Raw genomic sequence first — 24288 nt, 5'->3', positions numbered from 1 at the left:
AAAAGTGTATTTTTACACTATATAACATTATAACAATATAACATTTTATATTTTTTAAAAACAAATACATTTTTGAGAAAAATGTACATTTATGGAAAATGGTCATACATTTGATATTTTTACTGATGATCTTTTTTTTTAACTCTCACAATAAAGTTTTGTCGTTGTAATGCATACATGGCATACATGGCATAAATACATAACATATTTTGTAAAAAAAAAAGGTTAGAATTTCAAATTGAAAAGATGAGCATTTAAAAAAATATATGTTGAGTAAAAAAAGTTTATTTTTTAATATAACATTATAACAATATAACATTTTATATTTTTAAAAACAAATAATTTTTTGAGAAAAATGTTGTAGATTTATGGAAAATGGTCATACATTAGATATTTTTACTAATGATATTTTTTTTTAACTCACACAATAAAGTTTTGTCATTGTAACGTGATAACCTTCTTTTGATGACGTGATAAATATCTTGTTTTTATTCAAAAATAATCATGTTTTAATAAGAAAACTATTGCGTTATAACGTGATGTTATCACGTTATAACGAGAAAACTATCTCGTTTGAATTTTTTGTATTGACATAAAATGTTTTTAAATCTTTTAAAATCAGTGCTTTCTGGCTTTTAGCTTGTCAGTAACTGCCTACTGCACCTTTTGTCAGCAGTATTTTATGTTGTACTTGTGTTGTACTTTGTTAAATGCGTATCAGACAATGAGAGTCACAGGAAGTCCACAAAACGCATCATCGTGATTTTACACTGATTGCGAGCAGTAAGAATGACAAAATCAATTTCCACGCTGAGAGTCCCGTCTGTCCAGAATAAACGTCATTCTCACTCTCAAATCAAAGATGACTTGTGATGAATTAATAAGCATAATTTATGATCCCTGTTGAATGCTAACAAAGACATGAATAAACGCAAATCACTTCTTTGACCCGGCACGTATTTCCGTTTGATTCCTGAGCTGAATGATGATGACGATGGCGTCTCCCATTTCCATATTGATTGGCCAGAGCAGGTGCTTTGTATGCTCGGCATGTCATGTGACTATGATGTAATGCATACAAAGCGGCGGCATCAAAGAAGTGAGAGATTTGAATGTAAATAACTGGGAATATTTTGCGTGCGCTAGGATTATTATGGTAATGTACATTTCCGGACTTTAATTACAAAGTCTTTGTTGGCGCTGACATCTTTGTTTGTTTGTCTTCTCTAATTGGGTCTATGTTCCTTTTCTTCAAAGGAATCATATCAAGTTTCGCCCAAAGAATGCCAGTTCTTCACAAGTAGATTTTCCCGTTATTTCGCTGCTGGACTCTGCTTTTATGTCTGCTTTGAAACAGAAGCATCAGTTGCTAACGACAACGGGAATGAACGTCCATAGAGTGAATATAACAAAGTAAAGGCTTGTCATCAACTCTTTTGGACGCCATTAAAGCTCATTCTACCAGACCAGGGGTGCTCATTAAGTCGATCGCGATCTACCGGTCGATCGCGAGGTGGTACTGGTTGATCGCGGCGTGACATTAAACAAATATCATCCTCGCATCAATACCGCCACTTGATTGATATACAGGGCAGCCATTCAGATGACAACTGAATGTTGCCCTTCGGGCGACCAATCAAATCAAACAACGTCTCTAAGTGCAGCAGAACTTACGATGTCAGCCTATCATCCATCCCCGTTACTTGATTGACATACAGGACAACCAATCAGATGACAACTGAATTTTGACTTTTAGGTCACCGCTCATGCGTAAACAACGATGCAAAGTGCTAAGCTAGTCGGCGAATTGCGTCAGATTTTAAGCCCTCGCTAAAGTTTATGGTCACTAAAATGAGTGAAGGAGCTGGACCAAGTAAAAAGGCAAAAACATATCACTTCCGTACGGAATGGGAGGTGGACATTTTTTTCACAATGTCTTTTTCGAAGTGCGTTTGCCTCATATGCCATTCTACCATCGCAGTACCAAAGAAGGGAAATGTGGAGTAATGTGGAGGTAATTACAAAAAATGTTAATAGTTAATTATGTGTGTTTTTTTTGTGTTTTGCAATATTGGCTCATTTGGTTATGTAAGGTACATCAACATACATTGTACGTACAAATAATCCTCAATACATTTGAAAATAAATAGATGTTTTGCATTTTTGTAGTGGGTAGATCATTTTGACTCGGTCATTTTAAAAGTAGCTCGCATGCTGAAAAAGTGTGAGCACCCCTGTACCAGACTGACAGAACACTCCTGTGGTTCCATTTTCATTCCCTGAAAAAAAAAACACATCACACTGTGAGGCGAGTGTTGTTATTTTCGAGGGATGGCTTTCGATCCTCCACTGGTGACGAGATTTAATTTTCCAGCTTTCCACCCTAGATTGACACCTGGTGGTTGTGGAGGTGCAGTTGTGCTGCTCGTCCACAAATGCATGTTAGTGAAACATAACAGAGGATGGCTAAAAGAAAGAAGTAACATACAGCAGGCTTGCCTGTGCGTCTATGTACTAACGTACTACTGCAATATGCAGCGATAACATTTCCTCCATGAAACAGCCAATTATAAATTGGTACTTTGACACACGGCATGTTACATTTGCATCTAAATATCCAGCAGGGCATGGCTGGGGGAAGACATGCTGAGAGAAACTGTGACCAAACAGACGGCAGTGTGAGGACGCCCGGGTGGGGGGGGGGGGGGGGGGGGGGGACGACAGTGGTCACCAGGGAAGATGTATTTACAGCACAGGGAGCTCATACAATGTCGCTGTGAAAGAAAGTGCAAGAGAAATCAATACCCACCCAGGAAAGATTCCACTAATTCTTAAAATGACCAACATTTTGGTGCAGCAACGCATCAGCTTCTGAAGCAAAAGTAAACAGACCATGAAATCCTATTGGTGGAAAACCAGCGTGTTGTGAATCATTCAAGTCAATTGTAACTGGCGTCAATTCAATTAAATATTAGTTACACGGGTTATTCAATTATGATAATGGTAATGGTTTTATTTCATTTGAACATGCATCAGATTACAATTGAATGCATCCCATAATCAGTTCACAGTTCCACATGTCCAAAAGGAGTAGGAAGAAGCAAAGCTTATTAAATCCTACCCCTCCATCTGGTACTTTTACAATCAGTAACTGTTACTTTTGGTCACTTCCTGCTTTCCTAATATAGTTTTTTTTTTGTCACGTACCGAAGTACGAGGTAATATGAGCATCCAATGCCATAATGTGTACCATAGTAAGTGTCAATATAGTGATATATATAGCACATCATGACTGGTTCAAGACTCTTCATCCTTGTATTTAGCAAACATCAACTGCTTGTATTGTTCCTTGAATTAGCTCATCGTTGTGCATTTTTTACATATGAATTATACATATGAATTTGTATAATTAAGTATTACTTAAAGCTGAACAGTGGTTCGCACGCAGGCCTCACAGCTAGGAGACTGTGTTTTCTCCGGGTACTCCGGCTTCCTCTCACATTCCAAAAACACGCTAGGTTAATTGGTGACATCACTTCCTGTCCACCACACACACACATTTACAGCAAAACATACTCACATGTCTTATTTCCTGTTATTATGTCTACAAAATTGCTGCACGGTGGTCAAGTGGTTCGCGCACAGGCCTCACAGCTAGGAGACCCGGGTTCAATTCCACCCTCGGCCATCTCTGTGTGGAGTTTGCATGTTCTCCCCATGCATGCGTGGGTTTCCTCCAAAATTCTAAAAACATGCTAGGTTAATTAGCGACTCCAAATTGTGCATAGGTATGAATGTGAGTGTGAATGGTTGTTTGTCTATATGTGCCCTGTGATTGGCTGGCCCGCCTCTCGCCAAAAAAGACAGCTGTCATGTCACGAGCGACCCTCGTGGGGATAAGCGGTAGAAAATGAATGAATGTTTTGGTGTCATGGATCACAGACTACCTGACCGCTAGACCTCAGTACATGCAACTGGGGATGTGCAGGTTTGACACTGTGACCGGCGGCATGGCAGCATCTGTGCTTTCTCCTGTTCTCTTTACCCTGGACACGTCCCACTTCCATTACAACTCTGACCTCTGCCATGCACAGAATGAGTCAAAGAGACTTTTAGAGGTTTTCACTTCATATGGAGCTACTTGCAAATTGCATTATGAATCATTTATATTTTTGTTCATATAAAAGTAAAAATGGGCATGTTTCACATGTAGTTGCAAATTAATTTAAAAACTGTGATTAATTTGATTAAAACATATAATCATTTGACAGCCCTAATTTACTTCTTCTTCTTCTATTTTCTCCCATCGTCATCATCATGGATAAGACTGAAGTTGAAGTATCTATCAACATTGTGGTCGTCCGTCCTGCATGAAAAATGTTTCAACTTTCAAACGCAGATGAAATAATTCACAGTCAGGTAGTACTTGTTCTCTCACTATTTTGTCTGATCTGCCTCAGTCCACTCTATGGGGATTAACGAGCCTGCATGATGGAAAATCCTCACACTGAATCCTTTTCAGAAACCATGACGGAACCACGGTATGCAAAATGAGACAAGTCAGAGACGGGTAGAACTTTAGAAATTAATCACAGCTCTAATTTATCTTCCCAGTGGACCGAAGAGACTTAATTTCACGTTTATAACCCCACTGGTCCACAAGCTGACCAGCTAAAAGCTATGCATGGTGTCAGAGAGTGAGCAATAAACCACTTACCGCTATGTCTTGCAATAATAACACAATTAATTAATCAGAAAAGAATAATTTTGCCAACCTCCATATAATCCTTATAGTCTTTTTTCCTCGTCTCCCGCCTCCAAACAAGGCAGAGCATTTACTCTGCATTGGTTTAGCAACTAGACGCTTCATAGAACAACGGCCATCTGTACAACAATGGAGTGAGACCTCCACTCACTGAGACTTTTGGTCAGCAAATCGAACACAAACTGGTTTCGAACACAAAATGGTTCGCAAGTGTAGTTTGCTACATGGCATAAAAAAATGCTGCTCTTTAACAGTTAAAAGAGGCAGCATTTCCAGAAATGCTGCATATGTTCGACAGATGGTAGAAAATGCCTGTGACAAAAATACATGCCACAATTCCACAACTTTACAGTGTCTAAGATGACATATAAATGAAATATTGCATTATTATATTATACTAGGGCTGTCAAAGCTAAAGTAACACTATTTTCGGCCTACTTTAGGGAAATGCAGCACTGACTGTGGAGCTACAAGGGGGAGCAGAAACGGAGAAAGAAAAATTATTGTAATTGGTAAGTAAGAAGACCCAAGTTATTTCCAACTACTGTCGCTGTGACTGGAATTGCCACAGACAATTGCCACAGTGTTTCGGCCATTTTGGAGAGTTTTGACTGGCTCAGAGAATACTGTGTTATATAAGTATATAGTACCAAGTGTAGCGTAGACATGCTCCACAACGGCCTTTTACTGGGGGTCATTCCAAGCCGATACCAATACCTTCCTGATTTTTGTTCAATTTTAGACGCAACGGTGTGTTACATCGCCACCATAACTCGACGTCCATTATGCCTCCAGTGTAACTCACACAACCTTGTGCATCAAACAAGAACATGTGAGACCTTTAAAAATAACGGCAGCACATCTTAATCATCGCCGCTAAAACTGGACTAGCAGAATGAGAAGATGCCACTTTCTCACCTGTCTCACCTTCCTAACAAGTGTCTTTGTGCCTTGTGATAAAAAAAAAGGCCCCGCTCGTTGTAATCTTTCTCGCAATCTAAGACCGATCCATTTCCTGTCATATTCTGATTGTTTTCCCTCAGTGAAATAGTCTACTGGTGGTTTTTGCTGTAAATAAACAACAATATACACCAATTTGACCTGAGAAAGATAACTTTAGTGCCGGTGAGAATGAATAGCAAATATAGTCACACCTTTCATGGCTTCACTCTATCATATTTTTCCAAAAATATATTAATACTTGATACTGTTGACTATGACATACCATTAAGCCATTTCAAGTATAAAACTGGTTACATGAAGTAAATAAGGCATTCAAAGACATTGTGATGATATGTAGTATTATATACCAGTCAGTAATGTTACTGTAATGTTTGGTGAGACACACAAGCACCAGACTCAATGGCCGGAACAAAAGGATTTATTGCAGGCTTGAACGATCTCACAGCAACCACAATAATCCCTAACACAAGTAACTGTTGCAGCCATAACCTACGCCATGCTCAAATTCAACCCGTAACCCCCCGGACATCACTTCCTGCCCCCCCCCCCCCCCCCCCCCCCCCACACACACACACTTACAGCAAAACATACTCACAAGTCATATTTTCTGTTATTATGTCTACAAAATTGTATTATATGAATGTAAATGTGCCTATAGGGGTGCTATTTCATGTCTAGATGGCTCTAATCCTGTTCAGGTTCTCTCTATGCTCTAATTAGCAAAACAATCCTACTTTGTGGAAATCCAGTTATCACGGACAGGTATGGAACCAATTAATCACTGTAAACAAGGCATTAGTGCATGGCCTATGTACGTTATCATTACCCTGGCCTTTAAATGGAATCCAGTGAAACATTAAGCTATGCCTTTATTCATCCCTCGGTGGGGAAATTTGTAAAACATAGTGAAACATAATGCTCCTGTTTGTTGTTTACTACATAGATTAATTCAGATGGAAGAGAAAAAAAAAGACTGAAATGTCATTGTTCATTGAGACAGGCACGGGTGTCACTAAAGTTCCTCGAGGAACACATTTAGTACTGTGACACGGGATAGCATACATGAGACATGGACACACAGACAATAAGGTCAAGAAAAACCTAACTCACCACAGTTCTCCTCGTCCGCTTGGTTCCCGCAGTCATCGGCGCCGTTGCAGTGCAACACTTGAGGGAGGCACACAGTCAGGTTGCCGCAGGGGAAATATCCCAGAGGACAGGTTGACGCTTCCTCTGTCACGTTGAGTGCTGTTAATAAAGGAGGGAACGAAGGAAGGAGGGAAGGAAACAAGGAAGGAAGGAAGGAAGGAAACAAGGAAGGAAGGACACAAGGAAGGAAGGACACAAGGAAGGAAGGAAGGACACAAGGAAGGAAGGAAACAAGGAAGGAAGAAAGGAAGGAAGGAAGGAAGGAAGCAAGGAGGGAAGGAAGGAAGGAAATCAGAAAGTGAAGCAGATTATTATTAGGTCCACAGGAGGCGATACAAGAGCGGTATTGAATGAAGTGCAATCAAATATCAAAGACTTTCTAAAATAAAATCAAGCATGAATAAAATAAAATAACACAAAGTGGAAAAACTGGAGAAGAGCTGTATGAAATACAAAGCGGTATGCATCAGAAAATATTAATAAATTGGCATCAAGCTAAATCAAATTGGCATCAAACACAATAAAGTTAAAAAATAATATTAAAATAAAAAAAAATTGGGTTCTACCACATGCAATAAATAAAAGTAGAAGTAGAAAAACAGCAGAAGATCTATATGAAATAATATCAAATCACAATAAGAAAATAATAAATAAAATTGCAAAAAAGAAAAATGTTATGAAACTATAAAATAAAAAATAATGTCAAATTGCATCAAAATAATGCATAAAATAAATTAATTAAATAAAGTAGAATTGTGGAAAAGCTGAAGCAAATCAAATGTAATAAAATAAAACTGTTTTACAAAAAAAATGATTGTATATGTAATGTATGTAATGTATAATACATATAGAAAAACAGTAACACAGCAAAGTGATAAAATAAAACGAGAAAATAGAATAAAAAAAATGCATACCACTGTAAAAAAATCATGCATGAAAAAAAGTAGAAGAGCTGTATCACATAAATAAACCCGAATAAAATAAAATTACATGAAATAATATTGCAGGAAATAACATGAAGTAGAAACAAACAGTCATGAAACAAAATAGTGTAAAATAAAATAAAATCGCATGCCATGAAATTTTCAATCATTTTCTGTGATGCTTGTTGAGTATGTGAGGCGCCTTAAATAATCTTTCTTTGGTTGCCCACCAACCTCCTGCTGGCACCAGTGACTCTCGGGTCCACTATGTGCTGCTCGTCAAGCCCCAGCTCTCACTGCTTCCTGCACTGAGCGCATATGCGCGATACTGTACATGTGTCTCATGCAAATCAATGCTGTTGCACAATGAATTCCATTTCCAAAAATGGTGTGTGGGCAACTGTGTCTTGTAAAGAATTGTAAAGAAATCCAATTCCTGGTGCCTTCATGTCTGTTTTGTAAGAGTCCTTGCCAAGCAATAGCAAATCACCATGATGTGTTTAAAAGGCTATTTATGAATGTTGGAAGTACAATGGGAACTGGCAAGGCAAATAACTCACAGGGAAAGAGGCTAATAGCATCATTACTGATGGAATAATTAGTCTTAAACTATTATGCTCATTTTTCGTCCCTTTGTATTGAGTTGTGGAGCAGTTACATAACCAGCACAGAAAGCTTTATAGATCTTCCAGAATCAACACCTATTCCAGTTGTATTTCGTTAGATTTCTAACATATTCCACCCACGGTGCGCCTCCAGGTACGCCCACTAAACTATCTGGCCTACAGCACACACCCATATAAGGAAAACCTGGCCATGTGTGACATCACAAATCTCCAGTTTGACAACAACCCCTGAAACCGAGCATTTTGAGCCACCCCAAGCTTTTTTTAGGGCTCAATTCCAAATGTGCAAACCTCATTATCCGAAATTTTAGTATTGTTTAATATGAGAATACAACATTTTAACTCCATTTATAGGTCAGAAAAGTGGAAAAAGCACAACAGGTCCCATTTAAACCTGGCCGTGTGTGACATCACAAATCTCGAGTTTGACAACACCCTTTGAAACCAAGCATTTTGAGCCATCCCAAACTTTTTTTAGGGCTCAATTCCAAATGTGCGAACCTCATTATCCGAAACTTTAGCATCGTTTAATATGAGAATACAACATTTTAACTCCATTTATAGGTCAGAAAAGTGGAAAAAGCACAATAGGTCCCATTTAAATATAAACTCATCGATGGTGATGTCTTCGTTTACGATGATTGGAGAGGCCCCAATCATCAACTCCTTATGTATGACAAGATCTTTTTTTTTTTGTAATTTTTAATAATTTTTAATAAAAAAAATATATTTTTTTTAAATAAAGCTGTGAAGTGCATGATTAAGCGGAACGTACCTCTTATTGACCACAGGGTGATTTATGAACTTTTTTGGCACGGCCCAGCAGCAACAGAACCAACCAGTTCAAATTATGAACACGACGTTCACACCAACACCTAAGTAGCATTTTAAAGCTAAATAAAGGAACATAGAAGCATCAATTGGAGTGTTTGTGATGTGTAAAGCCTAATGGTGATCAAAAGAGTTTGCTTGACACCATCATGGAGGTATTCACTGAACGATACAATATTGTTCAGTGCTGCTATTTCTAATGTCTTACTGCTTTAGTGATCGTGATCCTGCAAAAAAACCAACACAATCCATTTTTTTCCAGGGGTAATGATTACAAAATAAGTACTTAAGCCACCCTCTGACCACTTCGATCTGGAAAGAAAAATCGATATACACTTAAAAAGCAAAGGGTTCTGCTACAGCAGGAACACATCACAAAATATCACTGCAGCAAATTATACTTTGAATTGTATACGCCATCTTTGTTCTCTATCATTTAGGATTCCTGACTCGTATGGATGATTTTCTTTTGACTAGCCAAGGAAGAAATGATACAAAGATATCAAAACCAAATGAATAACAAATACATAAAATAAATTAATGCTGGGCAGTCCAATATGAACTATGAACAATAAAAGATCTTAAATCTTCCTTGTTTACTTTTTCTCCACATATTTTGCCATTAAGCAAAAATGCGACAAAAACGGCAAGCTACCCAGCATACCTTGCGGCACGAATATACTGTATAGTTGTATTTTTGGCATGGGTATTGTGTATAGATATTTATATATATGCCCACATGGTACAGTAGGAAACTTATTTTGCATTTGACTATTCTGGCGACTCCAACTTGTCTTCTGACACTAAAAATTGGTGAAATCTAGTACAACTTGGGACCTTTTAGCGCAAAAAAAAGTATACATTTTGGCACACAAACTTAATATTTCTGCCGTGAAACAAAGATCACTTCTCTCGAAAGGGAAGCAATCCATATTTTGAAACAGACAAAGGGTTGCCTCCCCCGTATGAGAATACTCTTGTTGACAAGAAGCGGGTAAACAGTGGCATGTCCCACTCCTAACTGAAGTGGCACTCCAAACCGTCAACAATTTCTTCATAACGTCTGCCTCTCTCGTGCGTGTATGAAACAATGAAAAACAATAACCATCCACCAATCTAATCACGTTGTTTCTAACATTGCACATTATTAAACATGGATGGTTTGTGCTGATATGGGATCAATAACGATATCAGTCATTATTTACAGGCTGTGATAATGATTTGGCTCGTTATTTCAAAACAAGTTGTATTGACCTTGATGGTCCTGATGGCTTCTATGATTGATATGGGCTGCTTTTTCCTTCAATGGAACAATGGAGCTTCGGATTGTGCAGGGGCGTCGGTGGACACACGACCGAAATAGCGTATCCAATATTAATACGCTTTATCCGGGCATGGCGGGCGGCTTCTCACACTGTAACCTAAGGGTCTCCTGGTCAGAAACAAATAGTCGTAGTTCCACCTTGCAATCTAAGTGAGCGGGGTGCACGAGCCTTGTTCGATGCCCACACCTGTGCGTCCCAGGTGAGTGAAAGATACGACAGGAAGCGTGCCTAACTCTGCATTTATTATTAACTCCTGTGTAAATTACAATTACACATTTTCCTCTTCATATTTTGACTTTATTCTTGTAAAATGGCTTTTCTGAAATAATATTTTTTAAAGGCCAACCGACCCTGTTTTAAGTCAAAAACATTGACAGGAAAAATTGAGCCGCAGACAAATTGCAGTATGTCTCATTTCCATAAAAGAGGATGAAAATGAGTCTTTACAGCATCCGACTGCTCATGTCTGGACTTCAAAAGCACATCCATTTCCTCTGTGGGAGATCCATCTCATTCACAGATTCATTTGCTTCCTTCTTTCAAATGTCATGCATGGATGTTAAAAAAAACACATCGGCGTCTTTATCAATGCTTTATCAAAGGCTTGACAGTTATTACATTTAGGAAGCACTTTTTCCCACACTATTTCTGCAATCACCCAGCCACATTCAACAAATGGTCCTTGCCCACAGCTTGGACACCCGTGTGTGTTTGGTAAGCCAGTTTTTGCCAAGAAGGTGAGGTATTGCCACCTCAAGATGGGAAAGCGTATCCATGCGTTGCCTTATTGTCTATGTTGTTGCATTGTAGAGGGGTTTATGCAGCTTTCAGACTGGCATCAGAGGTGAAGCTCCACCCTCCGCAAATACTTAAAGCAAGAAACATGTTCTTCACGTGCTCAGCCGAATATAAAGAACTTAAAAAGAACCTATCTGTGATTTAACAAAGTATGATTTTTGATCTGACAAATCCAAGTAACTTTGATCAAATGTAGAATTACTACAACGTCTGCTTGGCAACAGCTGGACGACAGAAAAAAAGAGCGACACACATTACTCGCTAATGATGAGAAAAATTACACAAATCCCAAGAAGTGCCAATTACATTTCAGTTGCCATGTAACACCTCATGATTGGTTGACGTCAACGGTCAAGTGTATTAAATCTTATTCTTTTACTTGGAAGACATCATACAGCTATCATATATAATATCTTTCTTTATCATATATTTAAGGGGGGCAGATTATATAGCATTTTACACGGAACAGTCCATTTGTACACTTATATTTTTATACATATTTTACACGTAGAAGTGGCATGTAATCTGCTATATGTGCACTTTGAGATCATTTATTTGATGTAAAGTGCGTTATAAATAAAAATGTATTATTATATATTATATAATAATATATTATATATATATTAATATAACAACAATAATTCATTCATTCATTTTCTACCGCTTTTCCTCACGAGGGTCGCGGGGGGTGCTGGAGCCTATCCCAGCTGTCTTCGGGCGTAAGGCGGGGTACACCCTGGACTGGTGGCCAGCCAATCACAGGGCACATATAGACAAACAACCATTCACACTCACATTCATACCTATGGACAATTTGGAGTCGCCAATTAACCTAGCATGTTTTTGGAATGTGGGAGGAAACCGGAGTACCCGGAGAAAACCCACGCATGCACGGGGAGAACATGCAAACTCCACACAGAGATGCCAGAGGGTGGAATTGAACCCTGGTCTCCTAGCTGTGAGGTCTGCGCGCTAACCCCTAGACCACCGTGCCGCCCGACAACAATAATAATATATATAATAAATAATATTTATTATATTTCATATTTTTTATATAATACACATTATTATTATTAATAATATATATAAAAATATTTATTATGCTTAATATTTATTTATATAATAAATATTAGTCATATTTAATATTATATAATACATATTATTATAATTAATAATGACAATAAATAATATTTATTATACTTAATATTTATACAATAAATATTATTGTTATAATTATAATTAATATATATAATAAATAATATTTATTATACATTTTATTTATGTAATAATTATTATTATTGTTATTATGTGCTTGTGTCCCTTTTTTCAGAAGCATTTTGTAAACAGACCACACCAAATAACAAAATTACTAAAACAGCTACTTCAACCATCAAAAGGTTGGCTCAAGCCATGATGCCAGGTTGTATGTTGACTTTCAATGAAATACTTTGGATAGAACAGGCGGGCCGTATTCAAACACTCGGCGGGCCAGATGTGGCCCCCGGGCCGCAGTTTGCTCACCCGTGTCTTAAAGTAACACATGTTGTTGCAATGTTGCAATCAACAGTAGGTCTTACAAATAGAGTATTCTCAAAGTCACTACAGGTCTCAAGCTTAAATAGTACTGCGGTACATGTAATACCTGTAGTAGTCTTTATCAAGGGCAGCGTTGCTTCCAAGTAATGTACTCCTAAAGCATCCATCAAAATCTGAATGAACCCAAGAGAAAAGCCATACATTTAGAGTTCTTAAGTGCCATTAAAGCCAAAGAAAAAATGTCTAAAATTTCTAAACCATTTACTGTGTACTGTATCGTCATGCCGGTATCCCTGAGGATAGCATTCCGGGTCCGAGTCCTCATTACCAAGAAAAGGTGTACACACTCACCTGAAACCATGCAGATAAACATGACCAGCAGGTAAACTTGTGAGATCCCTGTGGTAAAAGCATTCCTGCGTGACATCATAAAGAAATACAACAAAGTAGAGCACAAAAGTGTGAAAGTGGTGACTATTCCAATCGCTGGGCTGCCTGGGAATCTCTGGCTGCGATGCAGCAAGCAAGCTCCTCGCTGTTTGGCGCCTCCGCTCAGAGGCGCGCTTTCAAGAGGATGGGGAGGAGAGTGAAGCCATGACGCACGCCCAGCGCAGGAGATGAGCGATAAAAGGGTGATGCTGACATGCTGATGGGAGGAGGGTTTAACTGCATCATTGAGGGAAACGGCATCCTGGGTAAAAAGTCATTACTGATCATATGTTCAATTCCTGTGTTGGGTTGGTTTAGTGAAGACTCTAAATTGCAATGAACAAACATATATTATTATCTTCATATATCATTTCAAGAAAAGCATTGTTGGTTCAAAACAAACTAAATTGTCTTTCATGTTTACAAAAAAACATGAAGTGAGGTTCAGTCGTGACCACAGTGGTTTTTAAACCGCATGAAAAAGATAAAACCAAACCAACGAGAAACAATAGCCATGTATACATGGACCCAAATATTCCAGTTGCATTCGGTTAATTTGCTGAAATGGAAAGAATGTAACCTTTGTATACACCTCATTCCGAAAGAAAAGTGCCAATCTGAATGAACATATAATGGGATTCCCATGGATGGAATATTCCTTTCCCCAATCCGATTGAGGTATCTTGTACCCGCTCAATCGGAAAGTTCTTCTTCGTGGTGTTTTTCTTCTTCTGTTGTTTATTGGCGGTTAAATATAATATAATATAAACCCTTCTGTACTAAAATATATATCTATATAAAACATTTAATTATAAAATATTAGCAAGAGCGGCACGGTGGTCTAGGGGTTAGCGCGCAGACCTCACAGCTAGGAGACCAGGGTTCAATCCCACCCTCGGGCATCTCTGTGTGGAGTTTGCATGTTCTCCCCGTGCATGCGTGGGTTTTCTCCGGGTACTCCGGTTTCCTCCCACATTCCAAAAACATGCTAGGTTAATTGGCGACTCCAAATTGTCCATAGGTATGAATGTGAGTGTGAATGGTTGTTTGTCTATATGTGCCCTGTGATTGGCTGGCCACCAGTCCAGGGTGTAACCCGCCTTACGCCCGAAGACAGCTGGGATAGGCTCCAGCACCCCCGCGACCCTCGTGAGGAAAAGCGGTAGAAAATGAATGAATGAATATTAGCAAGATTGAATTTCATCTTTTCCTGTTTAAATTGATCCTGGGTGCGTTCTTTCAGCGCATGCTCGGATATGACGTAACACGCAGCTCCAGACGTTCTTCGGTTTTAAAAATGGAGGCGAGCAAGTGCGGAAAGTTTGTTTTTTTGATCCAAACTAAATTTCAAGACTGGACGAACGGAAAACTGGCAATACGGAGTTATTCCAACAAGTGAAAGAAAAACTCGAGGAAGTCGGAATCACGTGATGTTGGTGTTTACGTTTTACTGCACATGCCCATTGACTATCCTGGTTGATTATAGCAACGCATGTAGACAAGAGATTGGAATATTCCTTTCCATGTATACCATTGTTTTCGGAAAAGTCATTTGGAAAGATTCCGGGGAAAAATTCTCCATGTAAACATGGCTAGTGTTAAGTTAGATCCATTGAAGATGCTATTTTCTTGAATAAAACCAAAATATGTACGTTTGTGTATTCTATGCTTCAATTGTCTTCAATGTTTACAAACATCATCCTTGTAAAAATGTTACTAAAGACTCTATGAGTTTTCCTCTGGTCCCCTTACACGGAAGACTGAAGACTCAGCAGTTTTTGAGAGCCATACATCCAAGAACAATTGGGTCTCATGTGCCTGGAGAAAAGGTTCATGCAAATGTTGCGTAGGGACAAGATGATCTTGGTATTCCGGCATATTCCGGCATTAGCTATTTCAATTACCTTTTATTCTCCACCCGTGTTGATACCCTCCAACCACAGTTGCTAAAAGCATCGTTTCCGACGGCTCTCTAAATATCATTCCCTTTGTTTACCACGTCGCTCTCAAGTCGGAGACGGGAGACGTCTTTCACAGTCTGTCAAAGCAAATTGAAAGAGTGAAACAGCGAAGTCGATGTGCCGACGTCGTCAGCCGACTTGCCTCTCGTAATTCTCATAATCCACCAAAATGGATAGTGCTTATTTGTGGAGCATTGTCCACGTTAATGCATGTTAGCAATGCAAGACCTTTTTTTGCAAGTCTCCATGAGGAAAGTTGGAATTTTGTTGACGGTGGGAGTCTATAGATATATATAGATGATCTTTGGGGAGTTATACTTTGCAAATTGTTGCCTCTAGCCAATGTGATTTGTATCGTTTTCACCCATTAGGCAGGAAATGCACTGTGCGACTTCAGTATTAGACTCCAGACATTATTATTTTCTTTAAACCTTTAGCATCAAGTCTGTAGCAGATTTCTGAAGCAAGGGTGCTCTTTTTAGTGATATAGTATTTGTGATGGTAATCATTGGTACTACGTTAGGTACTACGTTACAGCAGCTCCAGGAAGATAAAGCAATGATGCAATGCAGACTGGGTGGAGTTCTGTGCACAAACTGAGAAAAAGTTCTGCAGAAAAGTGATATTTTCTTTGATAATATTCATAGAATTAAGTAATTAGCCACATTTACATGAGGAGTTTTTCCTGTTTACGAATGACTTATCCGAAAGAAATGGTATACATGGAAAGGAATATTCCAATCTCTTGTCTACATGCATTGCTATAATCAAAAAGAATAGTCAATGGGGCATGCCCAGTAAAACGTAAACATCAACACCATGTTTTTCTTTCACTTGTTGGAATAACTCCATATTGCCAGTTTTTAATTCGTCCGGTCTTGAAAGTTAGTTTGGATAAAAAGACGATTTCTCCATTTTTAAAACCGAAGAACGTCCCAAGCTGCGTGTTACGTCATATCTGAGCATGTGCTGAAAGAACGCACCCGAAGAAAAACTGGACTTGTGAATGGCGTATAGAAGGGTTTAGATTCTGTTCCACAGATGGCGCTAATGCACACCAAAGCTGCTTGCCAACCGCCAATAAACAACAGAAGAAGAAAAACACCACGAAGAAGTACTTCGAGTTTGAGCGGGTACAAGATACCTCAATTGGATTGGGGAAAGGAATATTCCACCCATGGGAATCCCATTATATGTTCATTCGGTTTTGTACTTTTCTTTCTGAATGAGTTGTATAAAAAGGTTACATTCTTTTTTTTTGAGCAAATAAACCGAATAATTGGAATATTTGGGTCCATGTATACGTGGCTGTTGATCAAGTACTTAAAGTCCAGCTTTCTAGCAAATTGACTTTCTATGGACAACAATAAGACTCAAAACCTGCCCTGAAACATGGTGCACCTCAAATAGTTTTTGATCAGTTTTAGCTTACTGAAAGCTTTCTCCCCAACCAGCAACAAATGCTTTGCAGCTGCATCGTGTTTACCGCATTCAGGAGACAAAGCGGGGACAGTTAAGGAAGGAACGCATCATCTTAATACTATGTTCAGCTGTCTTCATTCATTTTCAAACTCGGAAGTTAGATCTCAGGAATACTCCTTAATACACGGTTGGCATGTAAAAGAGACTTTATCCTCACTAACCTACCCAACCTTCAAAAAAGCAGATCATTTCACTTTCACTTTGGATCAGTAAAGCCTGCCCAAGTCTGAGTGCATCAATTCTTCAACTATTCTTCCGTGGTGTGGAACGTATGGCTGGGTCACTTGTGATGCTGTCCATAGCAGTAAAACACAAACACTGTGGCCGCACTGTCCCGAGCTGAACAACCACCCCCCCCAGTGGAATCTCTTCCTTTTCTTTCACGAACTTCAGGGGAGGGGTGTTAGGCTCCTGGTTTAAAAGCAATGATCCTCGAGTTCCAGCAAGTATCTGGGAGATGAGGCAAAGAACAACCTGTTTTCTCTTTGTAGATGTCCTAGCGCTCTGGGCCGACACTAAAAAGTGAGTACAGGCCAAAATATAACCTCTTCAGGGCTACGAGATTTCGTTAGCGAGTGTTTGCCCCATTGTCAGTCGTCAATGTAACGTCAATGTCTCTTCGTCATGAAGCACGTTTTCAATCATCTTTGCTATCCAACTTCCTTTTTGTATGTGTGAAAGTCCTTAGACACCAAAGCCTTTAAAAAAACAGCATCCTGTTCTTTTGTCCATGACTTTTTGGCAAGTGGATCGTAATGAGACAAAAGCTCGAGTGCACCTTAGAAATGACTTTGGGATACCAAGGTTTTACATGCATTTCTTCTAATTATTCTCATAATTCATAATGCCGCCTACAGAGAACATACTAACTCCTTATTTCTAAAATCACAAATACTTCATAAATACTAAATACTAAAATAATGCATAAGGCTAAAAATAACCAATTAGCTAAAAATGTCATCCAATACTTCTCTGCAAGAGAGGAAAATATGATCTCAGGGAAGAAGTACATTTGAAACACTTCTATGCTAGGACTATGTTATGCTAGCCATAGCATTTCAGTATGTGGAATCAAACTATGGAATGGATTGAGTAAGACCCTCAAACAATGCACAACGATGAGCCAATTCAAGAAACAATACAAGCAGTTGATGTTTGCTAAATACAAGGATGAAGAGTCTTGAACCAGTCATGATGTGCTATACATATCACTATATTGACACTTACTATGGTACACATTATGGCATTGGATGATCATATAAAAAAAAAAACTTAAACTATATTAGGAAAGCAGGAAGTGAACAAATGTAACAGTTACTGATTGTAAAAGTACCAGATGGAGGGGTAGGATTTAATAAGCTTTGCTTCTTCCTACTCCTTTTGGACATGTGGAACTGTGAACTGATTACGTGATGCATTCAATTGTAATCTGATGCATGTTCAAATGAAATTAAACCATTACCATTACCTATTTCACTTCGAGAAAGAGCCTCTGTGAGTGTTATTCTTCTACAGTTTCTCTGCACCTTTTCCCTCCCGCTCTCTGCCTTAGTTCAAGTATTCAGGGAACAGTTTTCCCACAGACTCCTGTGGGAGGGGCCATTACTGCCACCATGGAGGGGTTAGCAGGTTGGGGAGTATAAGTACTGCAGCAGCGCAAGTGTATGTCGGTATGACCTCACTCTCTCGACCTTAAGAGCCGTGGTGAATGTTCGGTCGACATTCCGGGCTTTTGGCCAAGTGGACAGCGCTCTCAGGACCTAATCTGAAAGTCCTGTATTCGAGCCCCGGCACAGACACTGTAAAGCAAAGTTATGTACAGCCAAGTGCGGCCGTCGTGAAGGGGAATCCATGAGCAATATATGTCAAACCGCTAATGAAGCCAAGCCATAAAGGCCACAAAAGTAGGCGATGCCGGGTCTGAGATATGTTACCCCTGGATACACGCCAGACAAGCATCAAAGTATGATGGATGAATCATTATTTCAAAGCTAAATTTACCCACAAAGTGCTACTTCAAAGAAAAAAAATACACTTTTCATGTATGTGATATATAACATATGAACTATAGAGATCTGCGACCCAAGAGGCCTGAAGGCTGCTTGGTTAAGTAAATTAAAGAAGCGTCTTCAAATGGCATCTTTGTTCGGGATCCATCTTTACATTCGAGCGTGGAAATATGCAGATGATTCCGATTGATTCCATAATTAATGTAAAGCTGATTTGTGCTTGATATTCCAACCAGGATCCACTCCCAACTAAAGTAGATGACAAAAAGTCCAAGACCACGGAATTCTAAGTATAGCTTCATTCATTCATTTTCTACCGCTTATCCTCATGAGAGTCACGGGGATGCTGGAGCCTATCCCAGCTGTCTTCGTACACCCTGGACTGGTGGCCAGCCAATCACAGGGCACATATAGACAAACAACCATTCACACTCACATTCATACCTATGGACAATTTGGAGTCGCTAATTAACCTAGCATGTTTTTGGAATGTGGGAGGAAACCGGAGTACCCGGAGAAAACCCACGCATGCACGGGGAGAACATGCAAACTCCACACAGAGATGGCCGAGGGTGGAATTGAACCCTGGTCTGGCTAAATTAACTAAAAAATACAAAATATAAGGCATTCAGAAGACACAGTTAAACATATGTAGTATTCTACACTAGCCACTAGGTGTCAGTATATGTTACATAAACACATTTGCTACCAAATATATAGTTATACTTTTTTTTCAACCCCACTACTTGCTCATAGACGTATTTATTAATTTTTTTTGAGGTGATGATATGACTCTACAACAGACTATACAACCTTGCATGTTTTTGGAATGTGGGAGGAAACCGGAATACCCGGAGAAAACCCACATATTCACTGGGAGAACATGCAAACTCCACACAGAGATGGCCGAGGGTGGAATTGAACCCTTGTTTCCTAGCTGTGAGGTCTGCGTGCTAACCACTCGTCCACCATGCAGCCCTCTAAGTAAATCTTGGAGAAAAGAACAAACAGGTTTGAGACAAGAAACATTTTTAATAAGCATTTATTGCTAACGTAAAGCCATATTGTACGCTAACCAGAAAATGTCTACAGTTCAAATTTGCTCATAATTTTTTGTGTATACGTCCATTTCGCCTCAGGACAGGAATTGTTCTATTTAGCGGGGCTATTCAAACATGGCGGCTTTAAAGAAAAACAAGCTTGGGTTTTGACAGATGCTGATACGCCCTGAGGGAGGGGGTTTTGGGGGGGGCGGGGGGGGGGGGGTGTATTGGCAAAGCTGCAATCGCTTCTGACATTCTCTCATTAAGTCATAGCAGCGCTGCCGAATTGCGCCAAATCTCTTCCGTGATCTCGGCAAAAGGAGATTGCGTTTTTATTTTTAACATTGCTTCTTTACGATGCAAATCCTTTCAGTTGTTTATGGGAAAAAATGCATTGGGAAGTGAGACATGCACATGTTGGATATATTTAGATGTTGCACACACCGCAGTGCTAATTAGACTGTGTTCAGCAATTACCGGATAAAACAGTTGCAGTGGTGTTGAATGAGGTTAAAAATAAATAAATACATTTATTAATTAATAAAAAGGGGTGGCTTGCATGCGGCAGTGAGCAAGCAGGTGATCAAAAACAAGCCGGTCAGCTTCACTTGTGTGCTGGGCTTCGTACAGTTACTGATTGGAGAGCAACATGCTGAAAGAAGAGTGCATGTTTATGATTGTCATGAACGCATCGTGTGTGTGTGTGGGTTTTCTCCGGGTACTCCGGTTTCCTCCCACATTCCAAAAACATGCTAGGTTAATTGGCGACTCCAAATTGTCCATAGGTATGAATGTGAGTGTGAATGGTTGTTTGTCTATATGTGCCCTGTGATTGGCTGGCCAACAGTTCAGGGTGTACCCCGCCTCTCGCTTAAAGACAGCTGGGATAGGCTCCAGCACCCCCGCGACCCTCATGAGGATAAGCAGTAGAAAATAAATGAATGAATAAATGAATAATGCCATCTCACCTCTACCCAATCTCATGACATGAGCACTTGGGCCTCGCAGCTAGGAGACCTGAGTTCAATTCCACCATCGGTCATATCTGTATGGAGTTTGCATGTTCTCCCCGTGCATGCGTGGGTTTTCTCCCACATTCCAAAAACATGCTAGGTTAATTAGCGACTCGAAATTGTCCATAGGTATGAATGTGAGTGTGAATGGTTGTTTGTCAATAAATGCCCTGTGATTGGCTGGCCACCAGCGGTAGAAAATGAATGAATGAACGCATGGTATTAAGGTGTAGACAATTATGTGGTAGCTTCATAACCTCAGGCAAGAATGGGATTTAACAAAAATGGAAAAATGTCTTGAAATAGCCCAACTATGCAAGGCGTATGAGAAATTAATTTGATACAACTTATGGGTAAATTTGAGCAAGGAAAAAACAAAAAAAAAACATGGCCACTATTAGGTAAAATGTCCGTTCTTTAGTAATCAGCAGTTTTGTGAAAAACTGATAAATCAACATTAATCATCTTTTGCCAGGTTTGGCACATTTGTCTGCACCATGCCGTTTTGGATGTTAATCAAAAAAATGCGCTTACCAGGACGTATGTTAACCAAGGTACAACTGTACTTTGAGTAAACGTGTTTTTATAAAGGTATTTTAGAGGCAGGCCAGAAGCAGACTGGACCTGTAATCGCTGTATGTCAAAAAGGCTTTACCATTGAATGCACACCACCTGCCTTCCTATTCAATTTTGTAAACACAAACACAATAAGACAGGAGAATCCCACTGAAAGCTCCGTCTTGTGTTCAAGCCTCATGCAACGCACCAGGGAGATTACCCCGGGTAAGAAAATAATGCGTGGTCGTAGCTGGATCACCAATGACTCAAGCAATCACCTGACCCTCATGCCGCTAACTCACACTCACATCACGCCGCGTCTTCAACCTTTAGTAATACAGTGGAGCGGCTAAAATTATCCACGCACATGCAGCGGGCTTTGGGTTCGGCTCGCTTTTCTTCTGCACAGCATTACCGATGTGCCCTGAGTGAAATCGTATGTAGTTGTTCAAGTCAACTCAACTCATGTTCAAATGTTGACCATTTCCTATAAGAACAACAATGGAATGACCCATTACAACTGATGTCTTTTAGCATTTTTATTTTGAAGTAAAAATTATATTATTATAATAAAAGCAATATTTTAGTCATCTTCCTCATCGTTAATCCCTTATCTCGGATAATTGGAACCATAAAACCCGTTTATGGTCTTCTAAAAACAGTTTAACATTATTAGAGCTCTCACAGCATGAAATAACATCCCTACACTTCTACCGTAAAACCCGTTTAAGGCCTTCTAAAAAGAGTTTAACATTATTAGAGCTCTCCAGTATGAAATAGCATCCCTACACTTCTACTTTAAACCTGTTTATGGCCCTCTAAAAAACATTATTAGAGCTCTCACAACATGAAATAACATCCCTACACTTGTACCGTAAAACCCGTTTAAGGCCTTCTCAAAAACAGTAACATTATTAGAGCTCTCACAACATGAAATAGCATCCCTACACTTCTACTTTAAACCTGTTTATGGCCCTCTAAAAAACATTATTAGAGCTCTCACAACATGAAATAACATCCCTACACTTGTACCGTAAAACCCGTTTAAGGCCTTCTCAAAAACAGTAACATTATTAGAGCTCTCACAACATGAAATAGCATCCCTACACTTCTACTGTAAAACCTGTTTATGGCCCTCTAAAAAACATTATTAGAGCTCTCACAGCATGAAATAACATCCCTACACTTCTACCGTAAAACCCGTTTATGGCCTTCTATAAAACAGTTTAACATTATTAGAGCTCTCACAACATGAAATAACATCCCTACACTTCTACCGTTAAACCCGTTTAAGGCCTTCTCAAAAACAGTAACATTATTAGAGCTCTCACAACATGAAATAGCATCCCTACACCTCTACTGTAAAACCTGTTCATAGCCCTCTAAAAAACATTAGAGCTCTCACAACATGAAATAGCATCCCTACACTTCTACCGTAAAACCTGTTCATGGCCTTCTAAAAACAATTTAAAATTAGAGCTCTCACAACATGAAATAGCATCCCTACACTTCTACCGTAAAACCCGTTTATGGCCTTCTATAAAACAGTTTAACATTATTAGAGCTCTCACAACATGAAATAGCATCCCTACACTTCTACTATAAAACCTGTTTATGGCCCTCTAAAAAACATTATTAGAGCTCTCACAACATGAAATAACATCCCTACACTTCTACCGTAAAACCTGTTTATGGCCTTCTAAAAAACAGCTTAACATTATTAGAGCTCACACAACATGAAATAGCATCCCTACAAATTCTACCGTAAAACCTGTTTATGGCCTTCTAAAAACAATTTAAAATTAGAGCTCTCACAACATGAAATAGCATCCCTACACTTCTACCGTAAAACCCGTTTATGGCCTTCTATAAAACAGTTTAACATTATTAGAGCTCTCACAACATGAAATAACATCCCTACACTTTTACCGTAAAACCTGTTTATGACCTTCTAAAAACATTAGAGCTCTCACAACATGAAATAACATCCCTACACTTACCGTAAAACCCGTTTAAGGCCTTCTCAAAAACAGTAACATTATTAGAGCTCTCACAACATGAAATAGCATCCCTACACTTCTACCGTATAACCCGTTTATGGCCTTCTAAAAACAGTTTAACATTATTGGAGCTCTCACAACATGAAATAACACCCCTACACTTCTACTCCCCAATATACAGTAGTAGATAAAAGAAAATCTATAGCATAAATATGACTTGTGCTAGTGTGTGTTGCTGTAAATGTGACAACGGGGGTTCGGAGTTGAGTTTTATCAATAGTAGTCTATGTTCGGGATTATTGTGCGTGTAAAGAGATCATTCAAAGCTGCAATCAAAGCCTATATATGTACTTTGAATGCCAAGCTGTTCCAGTTTTCCTAAAGTAAATAAATGACATGCATCAACCTTTACTGACAGAATGGGTCTCAAATTAGCATAAAAACCTTCCATAGACTGATGGACCAGTGAAATATTGATCCATTCAACATGGATTAAGCATGTAAGGGATTTTTTAAAAAGCACGTCTGATTGACATGTTTGCCAGTAGCCATATAGATGACTGTACAAAGTAACAATCTGACAGGTCTTCCAAGAGCAAGTGTTAACAGATGCTTGCATCCACGGAACATGAGGGCGAAAAAAAGCAAGCAGCAGTTGGCTTTAAAAGTAAGCATAAGAGCTGCTACATTCTTGACAGGCATTCATTTTTAATAGCATTTTCTTACAGAAAAAAAATATGTGGACTGGACAGCATGACCTTGAAAAGAGTCACACATTAGAGATGGCCGTCAACAAGGACCCGGTCAGGACCACGCAGGACGCCAGGAAGAAAACTAAGCAATTCAGTAACCCCTGAGGATGTAATGATCATACATT

The 24288-nt window shown here is 39.1% G+C and overlaps 2 protein-coding genes across 5 annotated transcripts in view; both read right to left on the bottom strand.

Annotated features, from left to right (window-relative positions):
* Positions 1-13562, bottom strand: part of rxfp1 (relaxin family peptide receptor 1) — a 40290-nt gene extending 26728 nt beyond the window's left edge. For 2 of the 3 annotated variants that reach the window (XM_058064608.1, XM_058064610.1), the window contains exons 1-3: positions 13268-13562; positions 13023-13089; positions 6839-6976 (exon numbers count right to left, since the gene is read on the bottom strand). In XM_058064608.1, coding sequence (XP_057920591.1) covers positions 6839-6976; positions 13023-13089; positions 13268-13330 — 268 coding nt within the window. In that variant the 5' untranslated portion in view covers positions 13331-13562. The remainder of the gene's footprint in view (positions 1-6838; positions 6977-13022; positions 13090-13267) is intronic. The other variant, XM_058064609.1, reaches the window with a different exon arrangement.
* A 10547-nt stretch (positions 13563-24109) lies between these two features.
* The window catches only part of tmem144b (transmembrane protein 144b), a 14118-nt gene continuing 13939 nt past the window's right edge, over positions 24110-24288 (bottom strand). For both annotated transcript variants that reach the window (XM_058064855.1, XM_058064854.1), the window contains exon 12: positions 24110-24264. In XM_058064855.1, the coding sequence (XP_057920838.1) occupies positions 24181-24264 (84 nt within the window). In that variant the 3' untranslated portion in view covers positions 24110-24180. The remainder of the gene's footprint in view (positions 24265-24288) is intronic.

Source organism: Doryrhamphus excisus, chromosome 2, assembly GCF_030265055.1.
Source record: "Doryrhamphus excisus isolate RoL2022-K1 chromosome 2, RoL_Dexc_1.0, whole genome shotgun sequence".
Taxonomy (NCBI): Eukaryota; Metazoa; Chordata; class Actinopteri; order Syngnathiformes; family Syngnathidae; genus Doryrhamphus; species Doryrhamphus excisus.
Note: the sequence above shows the minus strand (reverse complement) of the source record. Positions and strands in the feature narration are given on the sequence as shown.